The 14,355-nt window shown below is 38.6% G+C and overlaps 1 protein-coding gene across 1 annotated transcript; it reads left to right on the top strand.

Moving 5' to 3' along the window:
* Positions 1-2,890: 2,890 nt before the first annotated feature.
* Positions 2,891-12,064, top strand: apip (APAF1 interacting protein). The gene is made up of 8 exons (XM_088297191.1): positions 2,891-3,012; positions 4,568-4,636; positions 5,669-5,769; positions 7,902-7,950; positions 10,194-10,311; positions 10,570-10,705; positions 11,501-11,668; positions 11,741-12,064. Exons 2-8 carry the CDS (start codon positions 4,571-4,573, stop codon positions 11,838-11,840), a joined length of 738 nt encoding a protein of 245 aa, XP_088153317.1. The 5' UTR covers positions 2,891-3,012; positions 4,568-4,570; the 3' UTR covers positions 11,841-12,064.
* The last annotated feature ends 2,291 nt before the right edge of the window (positions 12,065-14,355 follow it).

Genomic DNA, 14,355 nt, shown 5'->3' with positions numbered 1-14,355 from the left:
TCAAATATTTTGGCTTCCTCATGAGGGACAAATATAAAACATGTCAATCAAAACTAAATACGTTGCATAATTCTATTAAGAAAGATGGGCTTTTTATATATTAAAATCTCTTCCAAGGATTCCATGCATAAACTGGGTATTGAGTCAGGACCCCCTCATGACCCCAGTACTGTAATTATTAAAATTTTGAAGTAGCACTGACGCAAAAGGTGAGACTAATGTGCGTGACATAACGTTCGTGTAAAGATCTGTCATATTTTGTATGAAGGGCTCAAGAGACGTCATAGCGTATTTCACAATAATTGTTTTTATCAACAACTCAAGGCAGAAACACTCACCAACATGCGGACAAGATTGGTGTAACCCATTATGTGGAGATAAAAACTTATCTGTTAAAGAAGACAGTTACATTCCAGGATTATTTAGTGCGTTGCATCATGAAAACCAACGGTCGGTTTTGTTCCTACACACCACTTTCTTGAAGTTTCCATCCAACAAGAGACAGTCACAATTCGTAAGAAATGTTTACCAGGAGCACGCCTGTTGCCCGAAGATGGCTGGGATAGGCTTCAGCATGCCCGCGAACCTCGTGACAATAAACGGCCTGGATAATGGACGGTTGGTTATTTTATTGTTACAAGCAAAGACTTTGGGTCAAGAAATTGTTTTGGCCAACTTTATGAATTATAAAAGATGGCTGCCAAACCAGGGATTAATGTCATTTTAAGTTGAGTTCATTCTTTTTAAATTTACAGCAACAAGCCCACAACAGTTGCCCATTATAATGAACGTTATGGTTGATGAAATGTGTATTCCACTCCATTGCTTATTGCCTGATAATTGGATAGATCCAAACAGATTATTAATGCAAAGCAATATGTGGCCAAAAGGAGAAGGCTCAAATTAAGTTAAGTGCCATTATACATCACACATCACGAAACAACACTCACTTCTCATCAGTTATTTCCTTATCTGCTGCCATCATTCAGGGGAACTTTTACCAGAGAGGAAATTCACCACATGCTTTTAAAGACTGGAGTGATTTTGTTCCATGGGCAGTTTGTAAAAGGTGAGTACCGGTTAGTGGCGTGATTTCATGGTGACTAATGCACATCATAGGCGTGCAGCCTTGGGCTATCAGGCGTCATCAACAACTGGCAAAGTTTGTTGGAATTGCTCAACATGTGTGGGTGAGCGCTTGTCCAGTCTTGCAATCCAATAAAGTGCCACTATTTAACGTTGAACTGTAAAATGTAATATATCAAGGAGAATATTCTCACCAAAACACCTATGTGAAAAGTCACAAGTATTACACGCTCAAAGATGTTATAAAATATAAAACATATAAAGCATCGATTCCTTTTTGCTAATTAGATTTACTGACGACGAATGGCCGCATAGCTTTATGCAGAGCCTGTATATATTGTGGATAGTTTTGAAACATTTTTTATTTTCTGTGTAATTCCTTCACTTTCATTTAACATTATGTTTCAGTGTAATGCTTGTTAAGTGAAAGATTATGAGCCAGATGTTAAGACAGAATCAGTAAATTTCCCTTTATTGGGGTGGCCACCCAAGGTATTTAGTGGACATTTTCTTGTTATATAACAAATACAGTGCAATATTAATTTTGCTGTGATGTGAGGCCATTACTTGTTGCCTTAAGAGTAAGGGTGTGAGCATTACAGTGGTATTGCCTGTGGGAAAAAAAAAACAATAAAGAGTCTAATGAGAATTATAAACTCAGTTTTAGTGCACAATACCAACATGGTGGGTATGTCCTTCTCTTTAGCCGCATATCACTTCTGCTTCCATTTTTGCATTATGGTCCTTTTCTGTGAGTCCAAATGTCTACACAGTGCTCAGTGTCCACAAGTTTTGATTTGTTACGACATGAACGCTTATAAGGGCAATTGTAATTGCCTGATTAGGCTGGAATCCTATATTGTTGGCAATTCTCTACTAATGAAAGAAAAAAATGACCATTAAAGTAACTTGAAATGGAACAATAGTAATAAAAAATCCATGAATTGCAAGTGTGACCATGCTGAATGAGTTGAGTTGTCTTTGCAAACGGCAGGTTCAAGACATCCTTTGCCGGATTTATCATAGCCGCCACAGAACATAACCGAGCTTGCTTTTTGTTACACAATAACAGTATTCTTTTCTTTAGAAACATGACACATGCAAAATCATGCATATTCTTTTGTCAAGAAATGAAAAACACGCAGTCATCAACGAAGTAGCTTGAAACTGCTGATTTGCTAAAATACATGTATCGACAAGCCATAATGCTTCTGGGATAATGTTCTTGTCGGGTTTTCTTTCTTAAACAAAAATGGTACCATCTGTTTTGTATGGAAGTTTACTGGCAGGATTGGGCTCCCAAAATCTTGCCGGGGCAATAATGACTACAAAGAAAAAAAAAAAAACACGTACCAACTGTGAATACATACACAATAAGCATACAAATATGTTTTTACAACTTGGCAGTGCCAAATTATATTTGTGAAGAAAAATAATTTGTATACAACTCTTGTGCCGAATGTAGATGAAGGTGAACCCAATTAAGTGTCTGCTTGTGCACTGTACGCTTTATGTTTTATATAATCTTCCAAAGGAACAGACATTCCAAATCTTCCTTCACTAATTCTAGATTTAAATAAAATAATAATAATAAAAAGATAAACAAAAACATCTAATTCATCATTTTGTACGGTGAATTTGAACAATGAGTTCCACATAACATCTTTAAAAAATTGTGATTAATTCTTTCCATGAATTTATCCCATTTACAAGATAAATGGTAAATAGAGTGAGTGCGCTTCGATAGATGAAGCTCATGAGTACCAAGCTGTACATCTTAACACTGACCTGCAGGGAGCAGGAGTACGCCGGAAGGAATTCAATTCTGCCACAAACACACAAGAAGAAGCAAAAACAGCGCATGCGCACCTTAACGTATTATATTTTCTTTTTTCCCCAAGTTGAGCAACTAGGAAGTCGTAATTGGTAAGCGTTGCAATTCACATGGAAGGAGAGGAAATGAAAGATTCGGCGTGTTTTTGCCTTTGTAACGCAAGGGGTGCGGCTGTTTTATGACCCCCATGAGCCAATTCACTTACGTCATCAAGTTACCAAAACTTAAAAACATAAACAAAAAGGCAGTCTCATTGTAAATAAACCTGTTGGCCCAGGCAATATTTACCTCTAGCTGCACGTCTGTCGGTATGCATGCTTGTTTTCACAATTGTTCTCACTGACTCGCTATTAAATGAGCCATCAGAGGACTAAACCTCTGAGCTAACATCTTTATGTCTGCTGGGCTTATTTCTAAAAAAAAAAAAAATTCCCAAAGGCTGCATGCATCGAAGTACTCTCATTTATTGTCTGTAATTAACGTAACATGCAGGTTCGTGAAATGTGGAAAAACCCGATTACTCGTTGCCAACAGAATTGCTCCGATTTCTGAATACGTCACACATTTACGTAACCACACTGCATGTGCTCGAACATATTTGTCTTCTGCGTAAACATGTTATTATGACTGCAGTTGATAGACTAATTGGCAGAACAATTTGCATCATTGCCTTTTGACGCCTGAGGTTACTGGCTCACTGGTAGGGCTTGGCGATATGGCTGAAAAGTATATTGCACTCTAGGTAATTCATATTGGTCGATATATATATATAAATTTTTAAATTTTTATGTTCATGGTGTTTTCACGTTACCGATATCCCATTAACATGAAAATTAAAAACCAATATTGCAAAATTGGGCATGTTTGGAGGCTACTGCACGTTGCCTATAACACGCTCAATGCCGTGGTTGTGGTATGCGTTCTCATTTTTTTCTATTGAAAATTTTCTCGAAGGCATTTTCTATTATTGATCACTATCACGATACATATTGATATTGAATTATGGTCCAAACCCTACTCACTGGGATTACTATCATGCTAGTGGTGGGCAATATGGCAAAAATATCATATCACAATTTTTAGTTTTTTAGACTCGTGCACATTCTGACCATTTCAACATATTCAACATATCTGAAATGTATATAAAACCCTCAGTGCTGGGGACTTGATGGTTTTTTGCTGGTCAATCCCCCGCCCTCCAGTCGCGATCTCTGTACCGTTCCGGCCTCGACCCTCCGACCTTATTCATAAAAATTGTCGGCACCCCATCCCCGTTCCCCCCCCATCCCCCTCCCCAAGAAGTGTCCATGCATGACGTCAATATCCTTAATAATCTAATATCATCACATTGCCCACTACTATATCATGCTAAAAGGTCATTCAAAAAACTAAATCTATAGACTGACAGAACTGTAAAGCTTATCTTGTACCAAACTTTGTGTGGCGCTAAATCTGTTTTGCTCAATTTGGTTAAACGCTGAGATGAGGTTTTGTAAAATGCTCATATGTTTTGATAAAGTTTCAAAAATATTGAGCTGTTTTGTGTGACAATGTTAAAATGAAAAGTAGCCCCATTTTTTTTAAATGTCAAATGCATTGTTGTTGAATCATCTGAAACCTTCACTGAATGTGAATGTTTTCCCACAGGAAATGTCATCCTTGTGTGGCACCAACAATGGCAACCAAAGTGCCGGTCAAGAATCAGCAGAAAAAGAGGTAAATATCTTTTGACAGGAAAAACAAGGGATGAGACAAGGAATTTGTCAGAAATGGCTCTTTAAAATGCTGTAAATGAGCCGGCCATGACAGGCTTTCTTTCTTCCCTTTCTTTGTAAAAAAGACAAAAGTCTCACTAAAGGACAATTTTACTGTGACCTAACGCTTTAAATCTTTTTTAAGAGACAAAAATCAATGTTGCAATGCTGGAACATTTTCTCAAGCATTCTCTTTTTGCAATGTGTGTTATAAGCTGTCCACATTTTTTAGTGTATTGGTAACAATGCCTTGGGTGACAGGATGCAGTAACCATTTTTTTTGCTACTATTATGAATATAATGTATAACAATAGCAATCTAATGCTTACGTTATGTCAGACACAGTCCTTGATAATGCAGAAACATTTAAAACTATAAAAAAATTATAAATGCTAAAAGATCATATACAAGTGTTTAATAGAGAAAAAAAATATTTAGTGAGAAATTTACAAACTCTAATTAGTTATAGTTTATTTGCTTTTAAAAATATATGTGATGCTTTTCTATGCTATTTGCATATATTGATAAGAGAGGGATCTTCCAGACAAAGAAATAAAAGCTTGTCTCCTTCTGTTCGTCCATGATCTATTTCCTATAATGGACTGGTTGCCGGTCCCAGCATGTTTTTGAAATGTGGGATGAAACTGGAGTAGCTCAGAATTGTGTGGCAGATATGCTAATCGCCCCCCCCCCCCGTGCTGCCAAGTTGTGTATTGTGAATGCCAAATAATGCGTATGATAAGTTATTTTGAGAGCAGTTGGACTGTTACTAGCTGAGCCTCACTCCTCACGAACCTTTAAGTCGCTTTCCCCGATTTGACATAGAGAAATGAAAAATGTATTTGACTTGATGTGTTCTGGTTAATTTCCGCTAAGAGCCCACTGAAAAGTAGTAAGAGTATCGGGCTGTTGATTTAAAACCCAACAAGATGACAGCATTGAGTTTTGAGGAACCATTTAAAGAGTGGGCTCGAATGGTTTGTTTGTGTTGTAGGACAAGGAGCATCCTCGTGTACTCATTCCTGAGCTCTGCCGGCTCTTCTACCAGCTGGGATGGGTTACTGGGACGGGCGGAGGAATCAGTTTGAGAAGAGGGTTTGTATGTAATGAGCTTGTGTTGAGACTGTGACTGTTGTGTAATTCTACTTTGATGCAATTTTTATGGTTATACAGTATGTCTTTTTGCCACAGCAAGCTTATCGAAAGTGTGACCAAAAAACATGTACAGTGCCAATTTGGTCCAATTTCGTTTTCTTATGAATTTGATGGTGAAATGTCCCTTTGCAAGTGTCACCTTAACTTCACACGTTTTGTAGACGTCAACAAGCTTCTGGCGTAACTCTAGCTGGGCATGTTTTTTTTTTCCTGATCAGTGAGGAAAGTAGTGAGCATTGATTACAGTTCAATATGGATAGACCGTTTTTTTTTTTTTGTTTTTTTTTAACTAGCTGGGGGCTGGTTGAACAAATGCCATGGTCAGACACACTTCAAGCCATTTTCACACTGAGTCAGCTACAATGACGTAATTAAAAAGCATTATCACGACTGATGGGTTGAGTCCAAATTTATCCCAAAGGCCAAACTTAAACTATCTTACACGCATACCGTATATTTTGTGCGCCCTAATCTGAAGGAACACATGCGTGCGTCAGTAGTGCCTCATAACAACCGAGTGTCTGCAGCTATTATACAAAAGACTGACCATAATAATGCTTTCCCGTCATCTCATGTACAGGCAAAGGAAGGGAAATGCTTTCAACAAAAAAGTTACTGCTCTTAAGTGCACTTTTGTACCAGCATGTTTTTTTTTCTGTTGCTCAGGACGATTGAGCCACTTAGTAAAATGGGCAGTCCTGCTTTTCCCCATCAGTCCAATTCAAAACAATATTACAAAAATACAGTATGACACCTGTTTCTCTTATGGGTCAAAACTGCTGAGCACAAAAGTACATCAGGGTATTTTGTAGTTCATGTCTCCATCATCAACATTCCAGGGCCTTTCTGCACTTGACAAAGGTAAATAAACCTCTCTCGAAATTAACCACTTTTACCATTAAAACCATTATCGTTGTCCAGTACTGTACAGCCTTGATAAGAATATTTTTTTTCTACATATATTTTTTTTTACATGATGACTTGTTCTCCCCAAAGGAAGACCATTTTGATGCCTTTTCAACTCTTTGTGTTCTTTTTTTTTTTTTTTTTTGCAGTGTGTTTTATTTAATCAAAGCTTTAATTCATATTAACTCTCTTCCCCATTATAATGTGCATAATGTTGTGATATTGGCGTGAATGCATTATCAAATAAACGCAAACATTTAAAGGAAATTATATTTCACACAAACGTTTTAACAGCATCTTTTTAGTTTCTGTGTGTAAAACAGAGGGAAATTGGGGAAAAGAAAGATGAATAAAGTTTTAATGTAAGTTTAATGTCTGAAGTTTGCATGTGGCTTCTGCCTCAACATGGATTTATTATTTACACCACCAAAAGGCGCAATAACCGACCAGCATTCTACCTTTGGCCACAGTGGTAAAAAAAAAAAAAAATGTCCCTAGGTCGAAGCAGAAGTTTAGAATCCAACCCGAACTCGTTTACTTATGTCAACACCATTCGGGCACAAGGATTTTGGGTCCAAGTTTTAGTGTTGTTGGTCTGAATTTTTATAAAATATATTTCCCCTCCCAAAACGCAACTTAAACTATAAAACGACTTATAGTCGCAAAAATACTTAGTGTTATTTTTCTGATTAAAACAAAAATAAACGTTTTTCGGGGCGACGCTGGAATGGATTCATAGCATTTCCATTCAATTCACCAGGGAGCGAGCATTTGAAATACTGTTTTCTTGAGTTCCAAGCATTGTCACAGATGATTAAACTCGTATCTCAAGGAACCTCTCTTTTTCATCGCGCTGAGTCACATTGGCTGTGTGACCACGGATTTTGAACATGCAGTGTCCCGCTTCGGTGAATTCTGTCTGAAAGGGATGGGCGAATAAATCCCCACTCTCCTGTTAACGCCGCTGATGGGCCAATTTACCAGGAAGCCAGTGTGGGCGCCACGTTTTTTCACACATCATGAAACACACTTTACAGCAAGGAGAACAGTAGCTCTGTGTGAGGGTTTCAGGTTTGACACCCACTGCAGACCACTCACCCTAAAGTCTTGATTATGCTCTAATTTCGTCAATATTAAAACATGCATGTTTGTTTTGTAACTTACAGAGAACACATCTATATTGCGCCTTCAGGGGTCCAGAAAGAGAGAATACAGGTCAGTGGTGACAGTCTAGTATATTGCCTTGCAAAAGTATATACCCCCCTGGCTTTTTTTGAACATTTTGCTAAATTGCAATGGCAAATTAAAATTATTTTATTTGATGGATCTGCACAAAAGCTGTGTTGTGTTGTGTTGTATTGTATTGTCTTGTATAAAAGACTGACGGTAGTTCTCAAATGTTTTACATCAAGTACCATCCAAAAACATTGCTGATGCTGTTGTGGTACACTTGCCTGACATGTGTGTGCTGGCAATTTGGGATCGGTTCCCGCTAAGTGATGGTGTCTGTGTGTGTGCGACTACCTGGCGACCAGTTCAGGGTGTAGTCTGTCTTTCGCCCAAAGTCATCTGAAATAGGCTCCAGCACCCTCCTGAGACCCTGACTAAGATAAGTGGTGTTGAAGGTGGCAAATAACCACCCAAAAGATATTTAGCACACGTACCACGATGACCAACATTAATATACAGTGCCATAGCATAATAGGCCCAAGTGTTATTTAGACACAAAACACAGCAGATTTATTCCTAAACAAACAAAAATGTAAGTGCCCTAATTTTACGACCATGGAGCGCACCTAAAAGTACCAAATTTCCTCCAAAATGGACAGTGCGCCTTATAATGTGGAATGATTTATGCGTGGACGGATTTTCAAAAATCTGTACATTTTGTGTGGCTTTTATGAGCGCTCCTGGACTGAGTGGGAGCATTACAAAATGTGTTAGCACTCTCTGTTGTTGAAGGTTTGAGTCCGTCGAAAACACACCAGTATGTACGTGCGGGAGGAATCAGCCTCAGTCCACGATGTCGTAGTCAGTCTTGTCATTGATGTTATTGCAATCAAGAAACACCCAACTGCACAAAGCACACCACTCACGACAACTCTCTAACCAGCCATCTGATTGGCTGTGGCTGAAGCACTCCCAGAATGCTTTGCAGCACTTGGGATCTCAATGGCATGTGATATACATGTTCTGTGTTAATTGTATTTTTTTATTCCTTGTTTTGTTTGTTTTCATTGTTTGGTAATATGCTGTTCGGTTGATGTTGGGTGATAGTTTTGGTTTTGATGTAAACACTGTGACTGTACATAGTCTGTTGAGACATGACTTGCTTACATCGGCATTGTGTGATCAAGCCACTGTGAAGCTAATGCGTCTGCTTGCACTGCTGCGAGACTGACTGACTGACTGACTGACTGACTGACAACGACGAGAGGGAACGTGGCATGTTTGATGGAGAACTTGCCCAGCTGTTCATTTCGGCTACAGAAGACGAGGACTTTGATGAATTTGTGGATGAGGACTGATCAAAAAAATAATGTCAGTACACTGTAAATACTCAGAGTAAAACCAACCTCAGTTTTGCTCCCGCTGCCTTCTTAAAAACAGCATGAATACATGCTAAGCTGACATGCCATCTCCCCAAAATACGGTGTGCCCTATGGTCGTAAAAATACGGTCATGCAAATCTAAAATATGATGCTGTTTGAACTAGGGCTGCAACCAACAATTATTTAAATAATTAATCCGTCAATTAATCGACAAATTTGATCAAAAGGTTTTAGTTACCTTCCCAGTATTAAAAAATGTGACGCTTCAAATTGACAGTGCATACAAAGCAATGACATAAATTTGTTAAAATGAAGTTTTTTTGTAAGTAGCACAGCACTTCCCTTGACCTGATGACGAGCCGCGGAAAGTGACGTGAGCCCAGCGAAGCTTATTTTGTTCTGTCTCTGTAGTTCTACTTCTTCTGATACTTTCTTTTAACGGTTGTGTCTGTGTTTGTGTCTCAGTTTTGCCAGTCAATGTTTAGTCATGAGGCGCAAAATACAAACTGCGATGCAAAAATGCTGATAGTAAGGAAATGATGCTATGCATACCATACTGTTGTGCATAATTAATTATTTTTGTGGACGTGAAGTGGTAGCCTGTAGTGTGCTAATAAAATATATAAGACAATTTAATAATAAATTGTGAACTCAACAATCCAACCCCACCCCTTTTTCCCTTCTTGCACCAGTTGTGGTGGACTTGAGTGAATTTCGCGGTCTAGCAGTCGACTGCAATCAACTAGTTGAGCACTCGTGAATTAAAGGCTGTAATTTAACAAAATGGGTAAAAAGTCAAGGGGTGTGACGAAATACTTGTGCAAGGTACTGTATAATATGCCATGTGAAAATGGCTTCAGTTGTTGTGTGTGTGTGTCGGTGTGTGTGCGCGTCTTTTTAAAACAGCCAGAAGACATGTTTGTGTGTGACGTGGAGGAGAGAGACATCAGTTGTCCGCCTGCCTGGAAGAAGTTAAAGAAAAGCCAATGCACCCCACTCTTTATGAACGCGTACACAATGAGAGGTGAAATTGTTTCTTCGATATAGTAATAACAGTTGACAAACACCTGAGCCAAATATTAAGTAGGTGTCTACAGTAATGTGATCTAAGGAGTAAGCTATTGTGTTCAATGAACACTGCATGGAGATTTATTTGGCAAGTTTAGAGGACTTAATCCTGTAGTTGTTTGTGATTCCTGGTTTAAGTTCTCACATCATTTTATTGGGGACAAAAAAAATCCAACTGAAAATGTTCTTTTTCTCTGGAAAAAAAAAAATACAGGGGCACAGGCAGTTATCCATACACACTCCAAAGCTGCTGTCATAGCAACCCTGCTGTATCCGGGAAAGGAGTTCAGGATAACACACCAGGAGATGATTAAGGGGATTCGTAGAGGCACCACCGGCACCAACTATCGGTGTGGAATCAAACTGTTGGGCTACAGCTGTTCTAATTTACGGGAATTCAAGTACAGCACAGCAATCGAGGATTGTTCTACAACATGTCTGAGCATGATCTCATATAAACAGTCTGCAAGCTTTTAGGAGTTATTGAACTTTTTGTATTTAGGTCAGCATGCCTCACCTAAAATTGTTGTTGAATGTGTCAAGGTGGGGTTCATGTGACCAGTTAAGTCATCGCTATTACAGGAAATGTTCCAGTATGAATTGGACCAAGAGGTATTTCCAATGATTTTGGTTGTCTTATTAATACTTGAGGCTAGCTATTAGCATCACTCTTGGGAAGGATTCCATTTTATTCTGCACCACTGCAAAGCACTTTTTTTTTTTTCACGTACTATTATATTTTCATAATGTTAATGATGATAGTGGGTGTTGCTATGGAAACTTGATCAACAGCCCGTTGACACGCTGGTGATACGAGATCACGGACAATGTGTCTTTCTGTATTGGTTTGACACGATTGAGCGGATACTGGGGATTCAATCTTCCAGTTACTTTACAGCCGTTCAAATACCTGATCCACCTTTCTGGGAAAAAAAAAAAACACAACCGCTAAAAGCAAATTGAAGACATTTTTGTTCAGTATAGTTCTCAATAGGTGTCAAGGGTCTAATGCTAGAGAGACAACCATTATGATTTGATCTATTCGGTAGTTGCTTGTGTGACAGCAGCTTGTCAAGCCTTGAGGCAACGTTATGTGTGGTCCGAAGGACTGATTAACGTTTCAAATGTCTTGATGTATTCTGCAGCTATGACGACACTCTGGTCGTGCCTATTATCGAGAATACACCAGAAGAGAAAGACTTAAAAAATCGCATGGCTCAGGCCATGGAGGAGTACCCCGACTCGTGTGCTGTCCTTGTCCGCAGGCATGGGGTGTACGTGTGGGGCGAGTCATGGGAAAAAGCCAAGACTATGTGAGTATTTACCTTTCTGAAAGGAGAACTGTTAAACAAATGCTGAAATATTTTTTTGCTTTACATTCCTAGGTGCGAATGCTATGACTACTTGTTTGACATCGCTATCCAAATGAAGCATTGTGGACTGGACCCTTCAGCTTTTCCAGTTGAAGAGAAAGGAATAGTTTGACATTTACGGGCACCTTTATAAGAGACGCTTGTACAAGGAAGGTCAGGAAAGTTCAATCAGGGAGCAGATTTGAATCATTTTGCTTTTATGCCAGCTCGCCACAATTTTGACTGATTGCAGATTCAGAGTTGAAGGCCTCTTATCCAGAAAGACCCGTAAGAATACGGCTTCACGCTCTGTGGGAGAAATCTTTATCATTAAAATACCTTTCAGTTAATCCTCAATTGTGATTTTGTGCCTTTACTCAAACCAACAAAAAATGGGTACACACCACAAGAAGTAAGTGATTTTATTGCACGAATAGGAATTAAATAGAGTAAATAAACCTTAGCCTAATTGTGCTCTAAATCAATGTATACGAAATTAAATGAGTATCATCTTACACCAATTTATTTAAAGACTGATTAATAACCTGACACTAATTCAGTGTTTTTTTTTTCCTCTCTCAGCTGCTCACTTGTAGGTGAATGGCTGTTGTGGCGACATCACAGTGCCAGTATACACTTGCACAGCATGCTTCTAATCCTCTGCATTCTCCTTTTTTTTTTTTTGAAAACGAGAGTTGTCCCTTCAATAAGCTCCCTCTCCTGCCCCGATCCCATTTCCTCCACCACTGTATCTGCTCCAAACAGACTCTAGCCAAATATGTCACAAGCTTATTTAAATTTAAATTGTGAGGATACTGAAACATCCCCATCAGTTCTTACCGATGAGAAATTAATGTAAACTAAATCACGGAAAAATGTTTTAACACGCCCCGCATAAATTGAAATGACATTGTGAAGCCCACAATGTCAAAGACAAAAATGATGAGTTGTCAAAGTTTTATTTACTTTGATATTTTGTCCCTCGTGGGTGACTTGCTGAGAAATTATCTTTAAAAAGCATATGACAATGTTTGGGTGGGGGGTCTGTCCCTCAGGCCTGCAGATATTACAAAGTCAGGCTTCTCTTGCACTTATTATGTGCATTTTAATATTAACACTTACTAGTTGACATTCATATGTATTGCTTTATTACCTAACGGTAAGTGACAAGATGGCGGCGACCTGCGGTGTAGTGGCTTCTGCAGCTCTCAGGATTAAGCACCTTTACAATGACTTCGAAGCCGATTTTAGTGCCATCTCAACTCTAATACATGTGCGATGTGTAGCTCTGAAGAACAACATAGAGTTCAACAGCAACTATTTCATTTACGTTGAAAAGTACTCTCAGCAGGTTACAGGTCCTGCTAACGGAACGATACACAGTTTATCATGGCAATAAAAGCAAGGAAATGTAAATGTGTGCTTCCAGAGAGGAATCATTTTGTGCTTTGAGTCTAATGTGGCTAAATGACAACAAGAGCTGCTCAATTTATCGAAGAAATATCGATAATGTTATATTAGCCAATGCAATATTCGTATCTCAAAGGCATGCAGTCAATTTCTTATGAAATTGTCTGCCGTTATCTGAATTTGACCAGTCAGACGCAGACTTATATGTGCATTGCCATCCAATAGTTGAACGTTATCAAGCTGAATTACAATTAATTCACTGAGAATACAATAAGCTTGCTTATTTTGCGGCCTGAAAAAAAAAATATAAAGTTGTTATTCCGTTTGGTACTTAAATATTGCAACATCGATATCGCTATATTCAACATTCATATTGCATATGCAATACAGCTTTATTTTTATCACGCATTTCACAACAGCTGGAATGGTAAAAAAGCGCTTTCCATATGGTGAAATATAGTATCCATTTTCCAATAACGTTCAGCCCTAATCTCAGTCCTTAAGATCAATTGTGATGCCAACTCAGGCAAGAAACACGGGGATAGACTCTGCGAAAAGTGGACAGAACCATTTCTCTGGGGAAATGGAGCGTTTGGTTGTTAGATGCCACTGACTGCTCTGCGGAATTCCCAAAGGACTGTAAAAGCTGCTCAGAAGATTGTGAGGAACAGCCTTCCCACCAACAGACATCTTTACCAGCAGATGCAGATAAATGCACCCTCTTCCATCCCTTCCCTTCAGGTAGGAGACTACCGAGCATCCATAGCAGTACCACCAGGCCAACCAGCTAATTTCCGAAAGCTGTTAGATTGTTATACAGTGCTCATACCACTCCCAATGCCCATTCATTCCTAAACGCTGAACACTTTATTCTTGAACGCTATTCTTTTTGTCGACAAAGATTACGTTGTATTTTTGCACACCTTCAAACCACGAATAAGCGTCTCCTGATCTCTTTATCTTATTTAGTTCATCTTATATTGTTGTTTTTCATTTTCAGCCTTGGGAGTGGGCTAACCTCGGTTATCATATTTTGTGCTACATTTAGTGCAAAACGTGTGGTATTGCATCAATGAGGTGGGAGAAAATGAGATTGGGACATTTTAAGTAAATGCATTATTTAAAATGGAATAAAACATACAATAAATGTCCCGTAGTTAAAAATGTCCTTTTTTTTTTCAACAATTACATACATTCGCATCCATTCTTTTTCTAAACTACTTATTTTCGTTAAGTTT

The sequence above is a fragment of the Idiotropiscis lumnitzeri genome, chromosome 5, assembly GCF_059441095.1.
Source record: "Idiotropiscis lumnitzeri isolate Australia: NSW breed Sydney's pygmy pipehorse chromosome 5, RoL_Ilum_1.0, whole genome shotgun sequence".
Classification (NCBI taxonomy): Eukaryota; Metazoa; Chordata; class Actinopteri; order Syngnathiformes; family Syngnathidae; genus Idiotropiscis; species Idiotropiscis lumnitzeri.
Note: the sequence above shows the minus strand (reverse complement) of the source record. Positions and strands in the feature narration are given on the sequence as shown.